We start from the raw sequence: 19,372 nt of genomic DNA on the forward strand, positions 1-19,372 counted from the left end.
TAGATGGCTTTTGGCAGTATGGACATTTTAACAATATTAGTTCCTCCAACCCATAAACACAGGATCTGCTATGAATTTTATAACCATAAGCTGGCTCTCATGTGGGTTTTCAACCCAAATTATCATTATTTAAGTGGTCCAATAAAATTCAAATTAAGATTTTAAAGTGCTCTAAGGCCTGTGCATGTTCCCAGGTGGCTGGCAGAAGCAAATGCAAAGCCTCTATTGAGGAGCCCACCTGCAACCCAGGCCTTAACAAGTCTCACGGAGGATAATTCTAAGAAATATAAGCTAACATTCCTGAATCATCAAACAGCCAAAGAAATAAGGCAACATAAATGTAGCTAGCAGGATAATGGACACCAAAATTGGAGCAGTAAATACTTGAGATATTTAAATTATCAGAAATTAAATATAGAAAAAGCATGTTTAAAATGTGTAAGAAAATAAAAAAGGGATTGAAAATATGAGATAGGAACAAGAGACCATAAAAATGACCAAATGGATTTGGGAATGAACAGAATATAATCTCCAGAAATGAAAAATACAATAACAGAAATTAAAAACTCACTGGAATTCTGCTTCTAGACAGAACTGAGTAGTTTGTGGCAGACCAATGCTCCTGCCAAGAGCAACTAGGAAAGCTGAAGAGAATACAGAAAGTACTTGTTTAAAAGTATCGGATAGGGCCTGAAACAAAGACAACCAGAGGGACTACGATTCTAGAGAATGGAGAAGAACAGAGAGGTAAACTGATGATCTGCAGCCGCTCTCCCCCGGAGGCATTTGCTGGTTCTGGGTGAAGGTGAGAGAATGATAATCCAAGACTGCTGCTAGGGACAGAGAAACCAGCAGCGCTTTGGCAATCTTGCAGGGCTGCAGTGACAGACTTGGAGAGCCAAAGGGCCTGAAACACATGCCTAGTTGCGCCTCAAAATGCTTGGCAAATCTGAGCTGTCCTAAATGGGAGGTTAAAAAAGCTCTGATGAGAATATCTAAAAGGGCCCCAGACATCACTTTCACCATTGAAAGTTCTAGCGAGTTATGCCGTAGGAAGAGAAGCAAATCAGAGAAAATTGAGCCTTCCTCAAACTGCCACTCAGCTTCAACTCAGCACGGCATCCGACTAGATTAAGGTAATGAGCTTCCATTCAATCTTCCCAACAGAGGAGAGGCTAAGCCCTCTCTGGAGGAAGACAAAATCATCTGCAGGCTCAGGATGTCCTGCATTAGCCAACAGTTAATAGGCGTGCCAAGAGACAGGACCATGCATCTAGAAACCAAGCAACAGAACAGACGATAAAGACAGACCCCTGGGTGAGTCAGATATTGGAGTTAGTAGACATAGATTTTTAAGTAACTATTACTACTATACTCAAGAAAACAGAGGCAAAGAGGGAGACAATATATTTAGAAAGATGAGTATTTCACCAGAGAATTGGAATGTACCAAAAAAATCAAGAGGAAACTGTAGAATTGAAAAATACAGAATCTGAAATTAAGACCTGAATAGATGGCTTTAACAGCAGAAGACAGGATTAGTGAAATGAAAGACAGGTGATTTTGAAAATTCAAAACTAAAGCACATAGAGGGAAAAAAAAGAAAAATACAGAAGTGGGTGGAAGAGAAGTGGTAACAGTGAAAAAAATTAAAATATATATTGGAGTCTCAGAAGAAGGGGAAAAAGATATTGACCAAAAATTTCCTAAAATTGACAAAAGATATCAAGTTAGAGATTTAATAAGGTCTATGAACTCAAGCAAGAAACATACAAAGAAGACCACATCTAGGCACAGAATAAAACTTCCAAAAAACAAAGAAAAAAAATCTAGGGGCCAGCCCGGTGGCATAGTGGTTAAGTTTGAGTGCCCTGCTTTGGTGGCCCGGGGTTCGCAGGTTCGGATCCCAGGTGCGGACCTATGCGCTGCTTATCAAGCTGTGATGTGGCAGGTGTCCCACATATAAAATAGAGGAAGGTGGGCACAGATGTTAGCTCAGGGCCAATATTCCTCAGCAAAAAGAGGAGGATTGGCAATGGAGGTTAGCTCAGGGCTAGTCTTCCTCACCAAAAAAAAAAAAAAATCTAAAAAGCAATCAGAAAAAACAGAGACTTTACTTTCAGGAGGAGAACATTGAGACAGACAGCTGATTTCTCAACAGGGAAGAGGGAAGCTAGACATTGAGAGAATGATATTTTAAAACAGTTATAGGAGGACTTGTACTTTTGGCCATAATGGAGACCACATTTACCCTCCCACCTTAAAAAAGCCAGAAAGCAAAAAACAATTCACAAAAACAAAGACAATAACAACAAAAACAACAGTGAAAATACATGGATCAGTGTTTTTGGACTTCGGACAACAGGCAGCACAGGACAATGATCGCTGAGAGAAGGGAAGCAAATGAAATGAGCCCCGTGAGTGCCCCAGCTTATTGTCTGGAGAGTTTACAGAGCAGAGTGTGGGGAGGGGGAGCAGAAACAGAGCCTGGCAGCCTCCCTGAGCTAAGAACACAGAGTTGAGAATTTGGGGAGGCCAAGGTGGTTAGAACTTGCAGGTCAGAGTGCTGGAGAGGAGAGATTTTCTATGGAGTGGAGGGTGCTGCACAGAGAGAGAGACGGGGAGTGAGTGGGCTCTGGAGAGCTACAGAGCATTCCTCGAGTCTTCCTCTGAGTACTGACCAGCATATGTGTGTGAATAAACTACCAAAGCCAGGGTAAGAACCACCAGATTGAAGGAGGCAGAACAATAACCAAAACTCACACATGGTTGTGACCAGTCAGAGAAGAGAAACCTCATATGACCCAGGGCATCAGGTAGTATACTCAGAAGGGGACTGCGTAAACTGTGGGGGAAAATCAGTCCTAGATTAAAGGTGCTCTGATCCTGCCTACTGAAGCTGAAAATAGCCTCATAAGATCAATCTGTTTCCAAGTAATGTAACTGCATCCCTAAACAAAGCTCAAAAAATTGTAATGAAAAACAAAAATATCGAACACCCAACAAGATAAAATTCACAATGATGGCATCCAAGAAAAGTTACCAGGCATGCAAAGCAGGAAAGTAGAACCTATATAAGGAAAAAAAAAAAAATCAATAGAAACAGACCTGGAAATAGAATCGATAATAGAATTAACAGATAAAGACATTAAAACAGTTCTTATAACTGTATTTTTTATATTACAGAAGATAATGTAAAGCATGAAAAAATCAGGGAGAGATATGAAAGAAATCAAAAAGACCCTACTTTAACTTTTAGAGATGAAAAATACATCTGCAAACAAAAAGGCTCTGGATGGGATTAAGAGCACATTAGACACTGCAAAAGAAAAGGTTAGTAAACCTGAAGACAAAGCAATAGAAACTATGCAAAATGAAACACACAGAAGAAAGAGACTGAAAAAAATGAACGAAGCATGAATGAGCTGTAGGACAACTTCAAGCAACCTAATATATATTGAATTGTAGTTCCAGAGGGAGAGGAAAAAGAACTGGGGGACAAAAAATATTGGAAAAAATCATAGCTGACACACAAAAAATTGATAGACTATAAACCCACAGTCCATGAAGTTCAACAAACCACAAGCACAGAAGCATGTGGAAATCTGTACCATAACACATCATAATCAAATTGGTTAAGACAATCAACAAAGGCAGGCATTTTTAAAGCAGCCTGAGGATATATCATGGAGAACTGTACAGAGAACAAAATAAGAATGACAGCAGGAACAAAGCAAGTCAGAGACAACAGAGTAATATCTTGAAAACACTGAAAAAAACAGGTAACCTAAAACTGTATACCCAGTAACAAACTTTTCACAAAATGAAGGCAAAAAAAAAGGGGAGACATTTTCAGACATACAAACGCTGAAAGAATTCATCACCCACAGCCCTGCATTAGTATAAATGATAAATACTTCAGGAAGAAGGAAAATGATAACAGGTGGAAACTGGGATCTACACAAAGAAAAGAGCACTGGAAATGGTAAATGTAAAATATTGCTGTTCTTATTTTTTAAATCTCTTTTAAAAATTATTGATTGTTTAAAGCAAAAATAATAACAATGTTATGATTGCATATATATGTAGAAGTAAAATGTTTGACAACAGTATTACAAAGGCAACGAATAGTGAGACAACAATTTTTTTACCCAGTAATAGTACAGTTCAGAAATTACCAGTTTAAAGTCTTTGTCCCAAAGATTCCTACTGCCCACCCGACCCTGGTCCTCTTTTGGCCCTGTACCTTAAGCTTTAAATTCTAAGTACACTACAGGTGGCAGAGTGTTACATAGTCTGTTTATACTTACCTTGTGTTGATCCAATAATCAAACACAACAGAAGCAGTATTTTTAGATTTCAGCTATTGGTTACAGCAAAATTCCACACACAGATTCCAAAATTAGAAGAGGTGCTTGGTAGTAGATTTGAATCAGTCTATTATTTTCTAAGATCTCCCTTCTTAGGTTCTTTCTAACCATATTTACCAAAAATAGTGTTTCTCTTTAGTATTCTATTACTATAATTTTATTTCATATCTAAATAGTTTTGAAAGGTTCCTAAGGTACCTAACAAATTTGTTTATATCAGCTTTTATCTTTATTAAACTTGTTAAGGAAGTCACACAGTTTGACGGTGAACTTAATCTGTTTCCTTACTGCAATATATTTTATAACCGTATCCACTACAGTGTCTGCAGGATGGTACACTGATAAATTTGATTAAGATCAATGTAGAAGAATTGTATTGAAATGTGTAGGATTTGCAACAGGGGATTTTATGTGGATAAAAAGTACATATATATTTTAGATATTTGAGTTTGTGCATTAAAATGCACTTTTGTTAATAACTAGATAGTCAAGAAACTGGTGGCTTCCAAAGTACTAGCGTACTCCAAAATGATATTTAGAAAACAATAAAATTAAAAATAAGTATTTAAGCTTTCTGCAAAGAAATATTAATACTATACAATATTTTAATTATTCTCAAAAATACACATTTATCATTGTCCAATTCTAGTTATGAAATCCTACATTAAAAAATTATAACTTCAACCTTTAAAAACTTAACTAAGTACATTATAAAAAAGAAAAGAAAACCTTTTCAAAAACGGTTATTCTAGTAAAAGGATTACAAAAAGTTTGGTAACCTGAGATGCTATCCTGAATGTATGCTACTAGTTCAAATGTGCAAGCTCCAACTTAACAAATGTTTAAAATATTTGAGTTTTTAACACAGTGCCAAAATAAACCACATCTTTTCTAGAGATGACATATTTAGCTAAGCTCAAGCAATATAAATCTTTCAACCATTCCATGTATTTGTTTAAAAGCCTCAGAAACCACGTGCATTTCGAATAAAACATGAACAAAATGCTGAAACCACTGGGGCCTAACAGTTGCCTTATAAATCAATTTTTTAAAAAGGCAAATGTATTTGTCTATGTGTGGCTGTGTATATATCTATATACATATGTCTATACAGAACAGACAGACAGGTTACTTGTAAATAGTAGTTATCAACAACACAATAATGCCTTGCGAAAAATTTGGGTCCCGTACAAATCATACGTGAGAAGACAAAATATGTAAGCCACGACTATTTCATCATTACAATGCCTCATTAATCAGGAGTATTTGAAAATAGAAACTCTAAAAATAATTATGATCTTTAAAAATACTACATATAAAAATATTTTCCCACACAACTATATCCAATATTAAAACTACAAATTTTTAATATTCTAACTTTTTTGTGAAATAAACTAGTTCTATTGGTAAGAGACTTGATAAGCAGATTCTTCAGTTTATTTGAATATGGAAATATACAAAGGATCAACTTTCTCATTGAAAAAAGGAAAATATTTTATTAGATAATATATTAAATACTTTAAATAATTTTAACATAATGGCTTATTTATAAAAGTAGAATTATAAAAATAAAATTTCTCAAATATTAATAATTAACTAATAACTTGGCTATAACTGCTTATACCTTGCCTATAACTGCTTTTACCTCCAGCAGTGGCCCTAGGAGGTAAGTGAGCCTTGAGGTGTAGACTACCATTTGATAAAACTACACGGTCACGTTTTAGCATCAGGCCAAATTACAAACAGTACAAAGCAACTCAAAGTTATTTTTTATTAACAATGAATTGTCACAGTATTCCTAACGAGTGGAGGCTAAGGCAAAGCATGTTGCTACCCTAACGCTACAGAGAGGCAGTAATGATGCTATGCTATTTACACAAGCAGTTCACATTATTGTACTTCCTTGAAGGAAATGCATACAATCTCGATTGTTAGTGAATTCATACGTGTATGTATAAAAGAAATGGCACAATAACACCAGGAACTGCAGGAGTTAAAATACTTAAATTTTTTTCTTATAGAAATGTCTGGAGACCTACTGTTGCATGGAGTTTAGTCATAAGACCTCAGCTGTAAGTCCTAGCCAGTCCTTGGCAAATTCCTAGCCTCTCTGAGGCTGTTTCTTCATTTGTAAAATGTAATAATAACACTAAAATCATCATCATCATCATTATGTGATTGATATATATGTATATAATTTATTATTATTGTTATTATATAATTGTTGATAGGATCAAATAAAAAAATACAGATGTGAAAAGACTTTGTAAATCATCAAGACCTACTCACGTTTGTATGATCTTTTCTGCTTTTCCTCCCTGAACTACTTATTTTTACAAGAAGTGAATTCTCATATTAATATAGGAATTAGACGATGTTTAAAGCCAACTCAAGCAACATCTCTGGGCAGTGTGGAATCTTTCTGAAGTTGCATTATTATTGAATATGTAGAGAACTGATCTTCAGTGACCAAGATTCTTCTTTAATACAAAAAAAAAAATAAAGACTATTTGAAACATTGTTGGTGGACATTTTTAAGTGCAAGAAATCAATTAATGATATGTTTGGTTATAACATTTAGCATTTGTAATTTTGTAGACAACTCATTTTCAAAGTGATGTGATATTCTTGGGAGATTACCAATGTTGAACAATAGTAGATGTTAGAAGTGTTTTGTAAATTTAACTTTAGAATATCAAATTCTATAAAAGTTCCAGATATTGATTACAGGAATTGGTTGCTCTAATTTGATTGTTTAGGTATAGAAAGATATGTTTGGAAACCGTAAAATGTCTTTATGCTACACTCTGTGTTTTATAAAACCTCAAGCAAAATAACTCAAGAAAGGTTTGTCTGTTCTTCAGGACGAAACTGAAAATTCAAGTTGACTTGCAATTTATTTGAAGAGGATTCAGGAATGGACAATTTTGTGACAAAAACTGTTCCTCTTTACTTACCTGCATGACTTGAAAGGCACTGTTCCGTCACCTGGGGAGCTGTTACATGTTTCAGTTAGAGCCCAGAGAGAAGATTCCATGCATGACCAAATTATTTCTGATTTCTGTATGGCCTATGAGAGGCTATCATTCTCTTTAGGACCATAGAGTAAATCCAGTTAGTTTATTTTTGATCCCTGTTGTTCCTTATTTTTAATTCTCATAGTCTAAAAAAGTAATTAAAGTAGCAGGAAACATGAGTAAATTCTAAATTTGAACTCAATGGGATTATTCTAACTGCCAGATAATCTAATGGACTTAATAAGGAAGAAATTGAGTGTGTTAGCATTATGATTCTTTTGTCACCCCATGATTAAGCACCTTATATGTTCCTGCAGAGTAAAAAAAATTCAAACGGATAATCTTCCATGGCGTACGAAAGAATGGTGCAATAAATTATCCTGTACTTGTCCTGAAAATACGCAATGGTAGATGATTTGGCTCAGTCTTACAGATAAATTAAAAAATTGTATGGACTTAGAAACATTTTCACTTGCCTACAAAATTTTCACTAATTCAATCTCTACTTGTCTATTTCACCCTGTTCCAGTCATAGTCACTTTCTATTGGCCTGTCATCTATTCAATCTAAAAAAAAATGAAGAGATTTTTCCTACAGCCAAATATTTAGTTTTTTCATAATTTCATATGATTAGAAGTGACTGCTATCCTGTAACTATTTTATCTCTTAAATAAAAGAAAAAGTAGGTAACCTAAACCAAATTGCAGATTTACTTTTTTTCCAAGTCTTTATATTCTTACATTATAATTTTATTGTATATTATATATTGGATTCCCCTCCTCTACAACAAAAATTCAAATGTAATCTAAATAAAGATAATCATAAGGAACACTTAGCATGTTTGATGGCCTCTCGCCTTTAGTCATGCTGGCACAGGATAATTTTCAAGCCAAAAGTGCCCCAGCCTATTAGACACCCTTGGCGATTTCTACAGCTTAAATAGAGTCTAGATGATTATTCACTAAAAACATTAATTAAAGACCAACATTAAAAAATATTGACAATACGAATTTATAAGTACACATTAACAATATCCTCTTTTTATTGAAAAGTCTGCATTATTTGTAGTGAAACAAAAATCATGCCTTGATTAATGTAATTTTAATGTACCAAATTCTTATTAAAGAAAATTATACGCTCAATTCTTGGTATCTATACTTAATATTCTTTAATACTAACAAATATTACATGCATTCATTGAAGGAAGACTATACACTCTTCTGTCTGAGCTTCTCTCATGTATTTGAAGTTTTGACCTAACACAGTGGATTAAGGTTTAGACAATATTTACTTTGCTGCATTTTGATTCAGAAAGGGCCAAATGTGAAGATATGATCCTGACTAACTTTACTGTGTTTCTATAATAATCTCGCAGTAAGAAGATTTATATTAAATACAGTGAGATATAAAACAGTTACAAAATAAGCTGCAACTTTATAGCTACCTATTGTTAAAAGTCTGTAGTTAATACATTTGGATAAATAACTCAAGTCAGCAGCAAAGTGGTTAAACATTTGTGATTTGATTTTATCTCATCTCGGAATGTGCTTAGAGTGGCCCACTTCTAACAACTGTTTGCTAAGTTAAGGCTGCAGTGTTTACTCAGCGCTGAATGAAGCAGCCTGGTCACCAGATGTGACTGTGTCCCCAGACTCTCGTCTTCTCAGTCAGATCACTGTCCTCACGGTCCCTGCTCCAACCTTCTTCCTCAGGACGTCCACCAGCCTTTCCAACCTAAGTTGGGGGCAGGGGGCGGGAGGGGAAAAAAAAATATGTAAAAAGTGCAATTATTGTCAGGCATGTTTTGGCTGACAAAGGACAGTATTTGCCTAGGACCCAGCAGCCCTGGCAGTCACGTTAAGAAACAAAGCATTACTGTAAGCGAGAGACACTGCTGCAGAGTGCCAAGTATGTGAGGTTAGAAAAACAGCAACGCACAAACTTTAACCCAGATCTTCAGATTATGTCAGCTTTAGATGCTACATGAAAAATACAAAATTCTCATTTCAATACATTTACCTACTTGCATTAAGGTTGTGAATGAATCATTTACTATGCAATGACAAGATGGCATATTAAATGGAGAGCAGTTTCAAATTGATTTTTACCTAAGAAGTACATATTTCAATACAGAAACATTATCAATCTTACACCTGTTACTCAGCTAAATAAGTGACACACTGGTATATTGTACAATTCTTTTGCATTAAATTTCTTTCTTTTTCATGGAGTCAACTGATGAAAATAAAGCCAGGAATTAGGTGGCTAGCTGGGAAAAAATTCATGTCTTAGTGGCAAGAAAATAATTTAAATATATACAAATGACCTGATGTTAATAAAACCAGACTTGCTGTACTACATTTAAAAAGAATTTTCTATTAACAAGTAATATAAATAGGTTAGCAATGACTATATATGCTTTTTAGTCAAAGATAAGTGATTTTTTTTTAGTTGATTAAAAACTCACCAATTACACTGAAAAAAAGAGTGAAAAGTTCAGAAGTTCATTCTGTAGTGCTCTTAGGCTACTCTCTGGGAGGGAGATCACATTAATGTGGAACAGTGAGAGTTTTGCTTGACAAAGATGATGGAATCAGACCATTAACTGTGTTTTTTTCCTTTTATTTTCTTTACTGAAAGCATAAAACCTCAACCAAAATCTTGCTTGATGTTACACACACAGAAATCTTCCTTATAAGTGAAAAGCACACCCAGCAGTTTTCATATACACAATCTTCCCTCAAAGACTGGGGAGCAACACAGTCTAGTCTGTTCCAGCTTGCCTCATTTATATGGATCCATGCATGAGGGTCCTTTGCAAATAAACACAGCACAGAGCTAGACACTAAAGGAATGAGGGTATTCTGAGTGTCCTACACACTGGTTTAAATGGACTGATCAGCTGCATGCAAGACTGAAAACTAGCTCAAGTTTACTGGATGATTCTGCATATATTCAGACTTCTGTTAACAGAAAACAGGAATATGAAACAAAATAATTCAGTGCATCAAAAATCTTTGCTTTGCATATGGAGTGATGACCTTAGAGTAAAAAGGCAAATTTATTTGCCTAAGTTTATTACTACAAATTTCTCAAATGTAAATTAAACATAAGTATTATACATCCACTAAAACAGCTTCAGACTAGCAATACAAATACCTGAATGAGAAGATTCACTGGACAATTCACTGTATTCACAGATCAGTCTGTATTAGTTGGACTTTCCCTAGTGATAAAAACTAGTGCTATCTTATATACTCTGAATATTATGATTAATAGGATTACAGAAATCCCTTAAGACAAAGTTTCACTAACTTGAGTTGTGGAGGAGGGAGAAGAAAAATGTCAGTATGAAACTAAGTGTATTGTTAAAATATGATAGTAACTTGAATTCACTGTTAACAAATGGTTTCCAGTAGAGATCTTGACAAGCCATTAATAGCATTTCTCAGCATATATTGTAAAAAGTCAGAGAATATTACTTTCAAGTTGGTTAACTATATATCCCTCCCCCACAATATCATTTACACTACTAATAAAAAAAAACTACCTCATAATGTAAAAACAAGCTCTACTCTGCATAGTTATTCTTATCACTACGAATTCAGAATCAGTGGAATCCCAAATTACTGAGATGAGTCTGTGTTGTGCTTCTTTTGACTTCTCCTTTACACACAGACTCATCTCACTGTAGTTTCCTTTTTATACATTAGAATGTCTTTCCACTCAGAACTCCCATCTTGCTAAGGTAAGAGGTTAGGAGGAAATACTTAAATATCATGTTTTGCAATGTCTTTACTATATTTCAACAATTGCCAGATCAACCACATTCTCAGTTTATCCAGGTTGAATGGTTTATGAAAATTTGATCTCAGAAAGGAGAAAAACGTCAATTACTTAGTTTTGTGAAAGCTTACTGACTTCTGAAACACAATGAAGCACCTATTCCTTCCTGTAAGGAATGGACGACACCTGCCAAGCACGGACTGCGTCCACAGGAAGGGAGGCGTGGACGTCTGTGGAAGCTCCTTGCAGAATTTGCCTGCAGGCTATTCTTTGCTGCCCAAATCAACAATATCCTTTAAAAAAGTATGTCCTTTAATGAAATAGGCTCCAACTGCTTTCCATGTTACTCAACAATAGCTTCCCAAGGGCATCATGAAATAGGAAAAGGGGTAGAGCCAGGATTAGGATTTCTCCATTTTAAATATGAAGACACTGAAGCACAGACAAGTAAACTCTTCTACAAGGTCCTGAGGTAAAACAGTGACAAAGCTGGGCCTGGTTTCCTTGTTCTTAGTTCAAATCTACTTCTTCTAGGGCTTGGGTTACCAGAGAGCTGCAGAGTCAGATTATAGGTTGATGGATTATTTTTCTTACTAACTGCATTAAAAATTTTCGCCAAGTTCTTAAGTCAAATTGGGAAAGTATTTGCTGGTATACTTCATCTGCTGTTTTAGTAACACATAATAAGAAAGAAAATTGATGACATTGCACATAATTAGGAAATAAGTTATAATCTATTATTTGCTATAATGCAATTTCTATACAACCTTGAAAAATATATTTACAGCTATAACTTTAGATAGAAATCCTATTTTTTTGATTAACATTATTTTTGTATTTTCTATGTATTGATAAGATGTATGTACTACAAGAAAATACATAGTTTTCCATCAAGTAGATGAACCATAGGTTATTTACCAATTTTCCTAATTGGCTTACTTCTATTTTTCACTCTAATGAATACTGTGATATATTTTAAAAGGCAAGTAATATTTAACGAATACGGACTATGTACAGGAACTATGAGAAGTAATTTATGCACATATTTAATTTTCATTATAACTCCCTGGAGTAAATGTTATCATCAGATGACAAAACCAAACTGTATAGAGGAAAACTGGATCAGAGGCACACTGCTAGTGAGTTTTGGAGCTGGGATGCGATGCTAGGTCTAATTACTACATTTCTGATCTCTCTTATGTGCTACACTGCTTCCAAAAGTACTGCGACTTTCAAGGCTTATTTCTGATTTTTTGTGGGCTGGAGTTACTCTTACTGACTGGATAGTTTTTTTTGCAAAGTGACAGAAGGGAGTGAAAATGGAACAAATTTCTCATCAATTCAATTGTAAGAAAGTAAAAATCTCACTATAGATTTCAGCTTGGAGAGTTATTTTTGTATCTGTCAATGTGAGGGCAGAAGTCTGACAGGTTTGACAATTTTCTCCCCAGAAAAAGCATTCCTACTCTTGGGCAATGAGGTTGCCCAATCAAACATATTTGGCTTTTTAATTTTTTTTCCAAGGAGAAAGAACCAGGGAAATCCAACAAAGATGGATAACAATCATCCTTCCAGCAGAGGAAACAGAAAAGCCACTAGAAATGCTGCACTTAGGTTTGCCATTAGTATCAGAGATCTTGCTCTCTCTCAGCCACAGCAGCAGGGAGATAAGACTTTAAATGCAGTTTCTTCTTTTACTATTACGGCTGTCCTTCCTCTGCTGCTCTTTTTAATGTTGATTTATTTTATCATCTTTTCTTTATACTTTTTATACTTTCTGCAAAAGATGTTATTTGCTCCCTTGATTCCACTTCAATGCTATTACTGCCAAATACAGACCTCCATCCCAAAATTCTCTTCTGAGTTTCAGATTCACATATTCAACTGCCTTCAAGACACCTCCTCTTGCTTGTCCCATAGGCATATGACACTCAGCATCCTTAAAACAAAACTTATTATTTCACCTCTCATGCATGTTTCAGTATTTCTTATCTTGATTAATGTTCCATTCACGACTCAACCTTTAAGTTGAAAAAACTTAGAAAAACTTGGTCCATTGTACTTTTTTCTCACTTCCTCTTGGACCTGTGAAAACTTTGTGATAAAAGCACTAATGTAGACAGTGGGAAGCAATGAAAGGGTTTTAACTCATCCAGTAATATTGTTTGCATTTCAGAAAGATCACACAGGCAAGAATGTAGGGATGGGATGGAGGCAGCTTAGCCTCCAGGTAGGAAGTCCAGAGAGCTCCTGATGAAAATGATCCTAGTGAGCACAACAGTGTGAATGCATTTAAGGCCACAAAACCATACACTTAAAAATGGTCAAATGGCAAATTTTATGTTATGAAGATTTACCACAACAAAAAAATTAATCCTAGTGAGACTTGAAGGCTTGAACTAGAGCTACAGCAGTGCAGAAGGAAAGAAGGGGATAAATGTGACAGATACCTAGGATATGGAATCAAAAGGACTGAGTGACTTTTCAGGGTAGGATGGGGCGAGATGGCGTGGGCAAGAAGGATGACTCCCAGGTGTCTGGTTTTGGCGACTAGACAGATAGTGATACACAAACCAAGACAGTGGAGGGAAGAACCACAGGTTCCTGTTTGGGAGTATGTGTGTGTGAGGATGAGTACAGTTTGGTACATATAAATTTGAGCTGTTGGTGCGACAAATAAGTGCGGATGTTAAGTAGACACTTGGATATAAGAGTTTGTGTTAAAGAGAGAATTTTAGGTTTATGATATAGATTTCAGTTCAATCAGTAAGTATTTGTTTGGTAATTCCTATATACCAGGTATTCTTCTAGGGACTGATTATTCAAAGAACAGGATATGATCCCTGCTCATAAGGAGCAGTAAAGTGGGAAAGTAGATCTTTATATGGATAACTCCAATAAGTTACTGGTAAATGCTGTAATGAAAGGATAAGCACAGGTATTAAACAGAACCTAGTTTGTGTAGGGCAGGAGAGGAAGGGCCTGTATAGGCTTCCTGATCATGCCTGAGTTTAAGGTAAGTAGGAAGCAGTCACTTCAAGCAGGGTGGGAATGGAGAGGGCAGGAAGGGCATTCCAGGCAGAAGAAATAACGTGTGAAGGCACAGAGGTGTGAAAAGCATGGTGTGCGTCAAGTCCTACTGGTAGTATGGTTTCTCAGGACCATGAAGTAGGAGGGGGAGAACGTCAGGAAATGAGGAGGGAGAGGTGGGCCATGACTAGGTCTTGCTTTGGTTACAACTGAAGCCATGGGGGTGGATAGAAATGCTTAGAAAGAGAAATAAAAAAGGAGAAGAGGGGTGGGAAGAAGATAAAACACAAACAAATATTTAAAGTAAAGAGACTGGCAAAAGAATATGAGAAGATAGGGAAGTAAAAGATGGATCAGAGTAGCTGCTGCCACAGAATCCAGAGAAGGGAATTTCAAGAAGGGTGTGATCAACAGAGTTGAGTATTTGAACAAATCAAAGTGAAAAGTGCCCATGGGATTTGGCAATTAGGAAATGACCACCTTTTCAGTGCAGTTTTAATGGCTTGATGGAGTAGGATGAAGCCTGAATGGAATGTGGAAAAGAGAAGACTAAGTATAGGCTTGGGAGAAAGTAAAGAGAATTGCAGTTATAGGGGGATGTATGGCCTAGGAAGTTTTTTTTTTTTTTTTCATGAGGAAAATTAGCCCTGAGCTAGCATCTATAACCATTTTCCTCTATTTTGCATATGGGATTCCACCACAGCATGGCTTGATGAGCAGTGTGTATGTTTGCACCCAGGAACCGAACCTGTGAACCCTGGGCCGCCAAAGCAGAGTGCGAGAACTTAACCACTACACCACTGGGCCAGCCCCAGAGGAAGTTTTTTAAGACATGGATGGCATATGAATATGTTTATGGACCATGAGAGAGAAGACCACAGGAAGACACTAAAGTATAAGGGAGGAAGATGATACCCTTGTAAGCAGGGTCTCAGAGGATGGGATCATAAGCACAACTTGCAGTATTATCATTGAAAATATGACTGGACAACTTTTCCTTGGAGATTAAAGGGAAAGAGGTGGGAGAATACAGCTGTGGATAATTTTGTAGGTGTGGAGGATGTTAATTGACAGAACTCATGCCTGCTAGATTCACTTTTCCCCACAGAGTAGGAAGCAGAGTTCTCTGCTGAAAGCATAGGTTAACGAGAAAGGCTGGAGGAGAATGGTGAAGGTTTAATGGGACAAGAAAGGGAGGTGACCTGGGACATGTAAAAAGAATGTTAGGTGGGATTGATGACCTAGCTATAGCTAGAAACTACAAATTTGTAAGAGATATTGACCATCAGAGTGGTATGACTTTTTTCCCTTCATCAGCTCTATACTTTGGGGGTAGATGTGAGGAGGGCAAATTATAGAAGTAATTGAGAGTTTATGACTTACACGGCAAGACAAGAGGATAAGGAGACTGTGTCTTTGGGAGAAAGTGACTAAAGCTAGAATTCAGATTGGGTAGAAAAGAAAGCAAGTCTATAAGAGACTATCAGTTCAAGAGAAAATGGAGGGAGCAAGAGACCGGATGTCTTGATTTGTGTTGAGGCTAAAAAGCAAGAGTAGCTGGAACAAGGCTGTAGTTACTGTCAGAGAGGATTTCAGATGTAGAAAGGTTCTGAGTAATGACAACATCCATTACAGCTGAAGCGGATAAGAGGTAAAAGTCATTAGCATTCAGGAGACAAAAGAATAGGACAGATTTTTCACATTGAAAGTGAAGTTTCTTAGCATGAATGAAGAAGTTGGGGTAGAGAAGAAGACACTGAATCAGGTGCCCGAAACTCAGACTAAAGGAATTGCAGTGATCAGGAGGTCAGCAGACAGCACAAAAGAGGAGAGACAGAGAGTGATAAAGCTGTGTGGTGTAAACCTCAAAGGAGGAAGGGTTTTTGCATGGATGCAGAAAGTATGAAAGTAGCAAAGGGGAAGCAGAACTCTCTTTCCTAGCATATAGGGTATAGGAAGAAGACCAGTGTCTAGTGGGCTGCCAGGAAAGAAGTGTCCTTGGTAAATTCAAGTTTCAGGTGGAATGTGTGTGTGAAACATTCAGTGCAGAAGTTGTGGATAGATGCAAAGTAGTGACAGTGGAAAGAAGGTTCCAGAAGGCAGACTGAAAAGAGCTGAGATCAAAGGAATAAAGAGAAGGAGGGAAAGATGGGGCGGGAGGAAGCACAGAGCTGTAAGGAAGAGGATGGATAACTGATGGCGTATACCCACTCTCCCATGCATAAATTGTAACTAATGAAATATAAAGCTCTTGCTCAGTTTTAGCCACAATATGTAACTGAAAGATGCAGACTGACACACACAGATGCACACAAAATATACATACACATATATTTATGAATATATAGAGATATGGCCATATAAATATGAATACATACATATATGCTCACAAAAGTACACGTAAGAAATATGGGAATATCAAATAAGAAAAGAATGAAGTTAAGAAGAGAAAAGAAGACTATTTACATTTGAGACAGAATGGAGGGTTTGTAAGTGAAAAGGTGAAGGTAGAAGTAGATGGGAGAGTGGGCTGAAAAGTCCAGAAAGCGGTAAGAATGGGGAAATTGAATAATAATTGCATGGTCAAAAATTATGCCTTATTTAATAGGAAATCTGCCTCCTTGGATCTTCCACTCATCTGCCTAGACTACCCTTTAAATCGTTACCTTACTTGATTTTCTATACGAGGTGTTGTGAAAATATTAAGAGAGCTGTCATGTATTTACTGTTGTATTTTTTTCTAGGCGAACACTTTCAGTCTTCAAATGGCTTTGCACATTCAAGTTAAGAGACTGCTCACCAATGCTGGTTGTTCTCTAGCATGTCTAGTGTCTTTAAAAATATTGCACCCTGTATAATAATGTGGTCTAGTCATTGCCAAGGAAAGTGGGACTGGAATCTCCCCTGATCTGGATATTGACTTGTTTCAGTGCTGCCATGTCTCCCTCTTGGCTTCCACTGAGCTTTGGGGCAAACGAGTCTACCCACTAATACTCTAGTCTGCTTTACCACCAAGCCAAGCCAAGTCCCTCCTATTCTGGACATATCCAATTAATATTGCTGCATCAGTTATTTATTGCTGTATAATAAACCACCCAACACTCAGTTGCTGCAAACAACAGGGCCTATTGTATTTAATCACGCCACTTTGGGCGTGGCGCAGCTGGGCAGTCTTCTGCTGGCCTTGCCTGCAACCACTCATGCAAGCTGCAGTCAGCTGGGGCTGGGTGGTCATATGCCCGCCAGGGGGTGCTGACCTCTGGCCTGGACCCTCTCTTCATGGGTATCTCATTCTCAAGGACATCAGCCCAGACATGTACATGGTGAGCACAAGTTAGCAGGAGGGCCACACTGGCAATACTCCTGAGGCCTTGTTCAGAAGCTGAGCAACATTACTCAGTTTATGTTACTGGCCAAAGGGAGTCACAGGCCAGCCCAGATTTAAAGGGTGGAAAAACAGATACTACATTTTGACGGGAGCAGCTACAAAAAATTTGGGGCCATTTTTTATTCCACAATATTGATCCTAAATGCAATTTACCTTTATCTATGTCAGATTTCATCTTGGTAAATTTAGCCCATTTTCTCAGCAATTAATATCTTTTTGCATCCTGCGTTTGTCTATCATTTCTTGTACTTATGATAAACCTATATTTTATGTTTTTTTTTTTGTTTTTTTTTTTTGTGAGGAGATCAGCCCTGTGCTAACATCCGCCAATCCTCCTCTTTTTTTGCTGAGGAAGACGGCCCTGGGCTAACATCTGTGCCCATCTTCCTCCACTTTATATGGGACGCCGCCACAGCATGGCTTGCCAAGCAGTGCGTCGGTGCGCGCCCGGGATCCGAACCAGCGAACCCCGGGCCGCCGCAGCGGAGCGCGCGCACCTAACCGCTTGCGCCACCGGGCTGGCCCCCTATATTTTATGTTTTTAACTTAGTTATTGAAAGATGTTGAACAGAAAGAACCAAGCGTGAAGTACTGAGACAAACTCTTAGAGACAACCCTACAAGGTCATAACATGTATTCCTATTCAATTAGCTCTGAATTCTCGGAACTGTGCAATCATTTCTTGATCTTGTCCACAAAGATATTTTGAGATAGTTTGTCAAATGGCTGTTGAAATCAAAATACATTAGAGTTCTTCCTCCTTCCTTACCAGTTATAGAGGTTAGTTTCTAAGATGCAGCTAGACCTGTGAGGACCAATGTATGGTAACTAGTATCAGCCTGGCTGCCAGAGCATCCTTAGTCCTTTAGTGGGTAGATCAGTGAGTGACAGGGTGGGTCTGAACTAAGGTAGTAACTGGACCGGCTGTGGGTGTCATCTAAAAGCACTCTTAACTCTCTAAATTACAGTACCCGAAGGGCTTAGTTTGGGCTTTAACAGATATCCAAAAAGGTCTAATCTGATGATCTGTGGCATAGAAATAAGAATTTCTAGGCTGTGATGACACTTGGCAAATATGGTGTTTTGCTTGCTGAAGTTGATATCATGCCTAGTATGGGTCACAGAACATAGCACTTACTCTATTTTCAAATTTAATTTTAATGGGTGGTCCTATCTGTGTTTCAACATTCAAGATATATTTACTGAAAAACTTCACTAAAAAGTCCATAAGTCACTCTTTATCAAAATCAAATAATAAATTCCAAAATATTTCCAACCTAACAATATGATGATGGTATTGTACATTTTGTCTTACCAAAAGAGACATCATTTTTTTCTTTATTGAACAGGTGCACCATTGAATGGATAGCGACCTACAAATAGATCTTGTTAAAATTTTAAGCCTAAAATATTTTTGTATTCTTGTTAGCAAGCTCAATGTTAATAATGGATTGTGGTTGATTTGGACATGGGTACGATTTATTTATCTAGACTTGGATATTATAACAATAATAGTTAAAATACAATTTCAATTGTATTTATACAAGAGAAAATGAGGAAAAAACTGATATGAGCAGGAATATAAAAAGCCAAAGTAATTATCACGAGGCCAATTTACTGAAGGAAAAAGAGGCTACAGGACAATTATTTACCATAGAAATTTATATAAAATATTTTGAAGAGGACACCACAAATATTTCATTATAAGTAGATAATAAATAGGGACTATAGATGAACACCAATATTAAGATTTTTATTATAAAGCAGATTTAAAAGATATT

General features: G+C 36.7%; 1 protein-coding gene across 2 annotated transcripts in view; it reads right to left on the reverse strand.

Annotated features, from left to right (window-relative positions):
- Positions 1-19,372, reverse strand: part of MIPOL1 (mirror-image polydactyly 1) — a 310,457-nt gene that overhangs the window by 19,902 nt on the left and 271,183 nt on the right. Inside the window, exon 13 of one of the 2 annotated variants that reach the window (XM_058540695.1) lies at positions 8,404-9,121. The exons of the other annotated variant lie outside the window; for it this stretch is intronic. Within the exon in view, the coding sequence (XP_058396678.1) occupies positions 9,055-9,121 (67 nt within the window). The 3' untranslated portion in view covers positions 8,404-9,054. Of the gene's footprint in view, positions 1-8,403; positions 9,122-19,372 lie in introns of those variants that run through there. 2 annotated transcript variants of the gene reach the window in all.

The sequence above is a fragment of the Diceros bicornis genome, chromosome 5, assembly GCF_020826845.1.
Source record: "Diceros bicornis minor isolate mBicDic1 chromosome 5, mDicBic1.mat.cur, whole genome shotgun sequence".
NCBI lineage: Eukaryota > Metazoa > Chordata > Mammalia > Perissodactyla > Rhinocerotidae > Diceros > Diceros bicornis.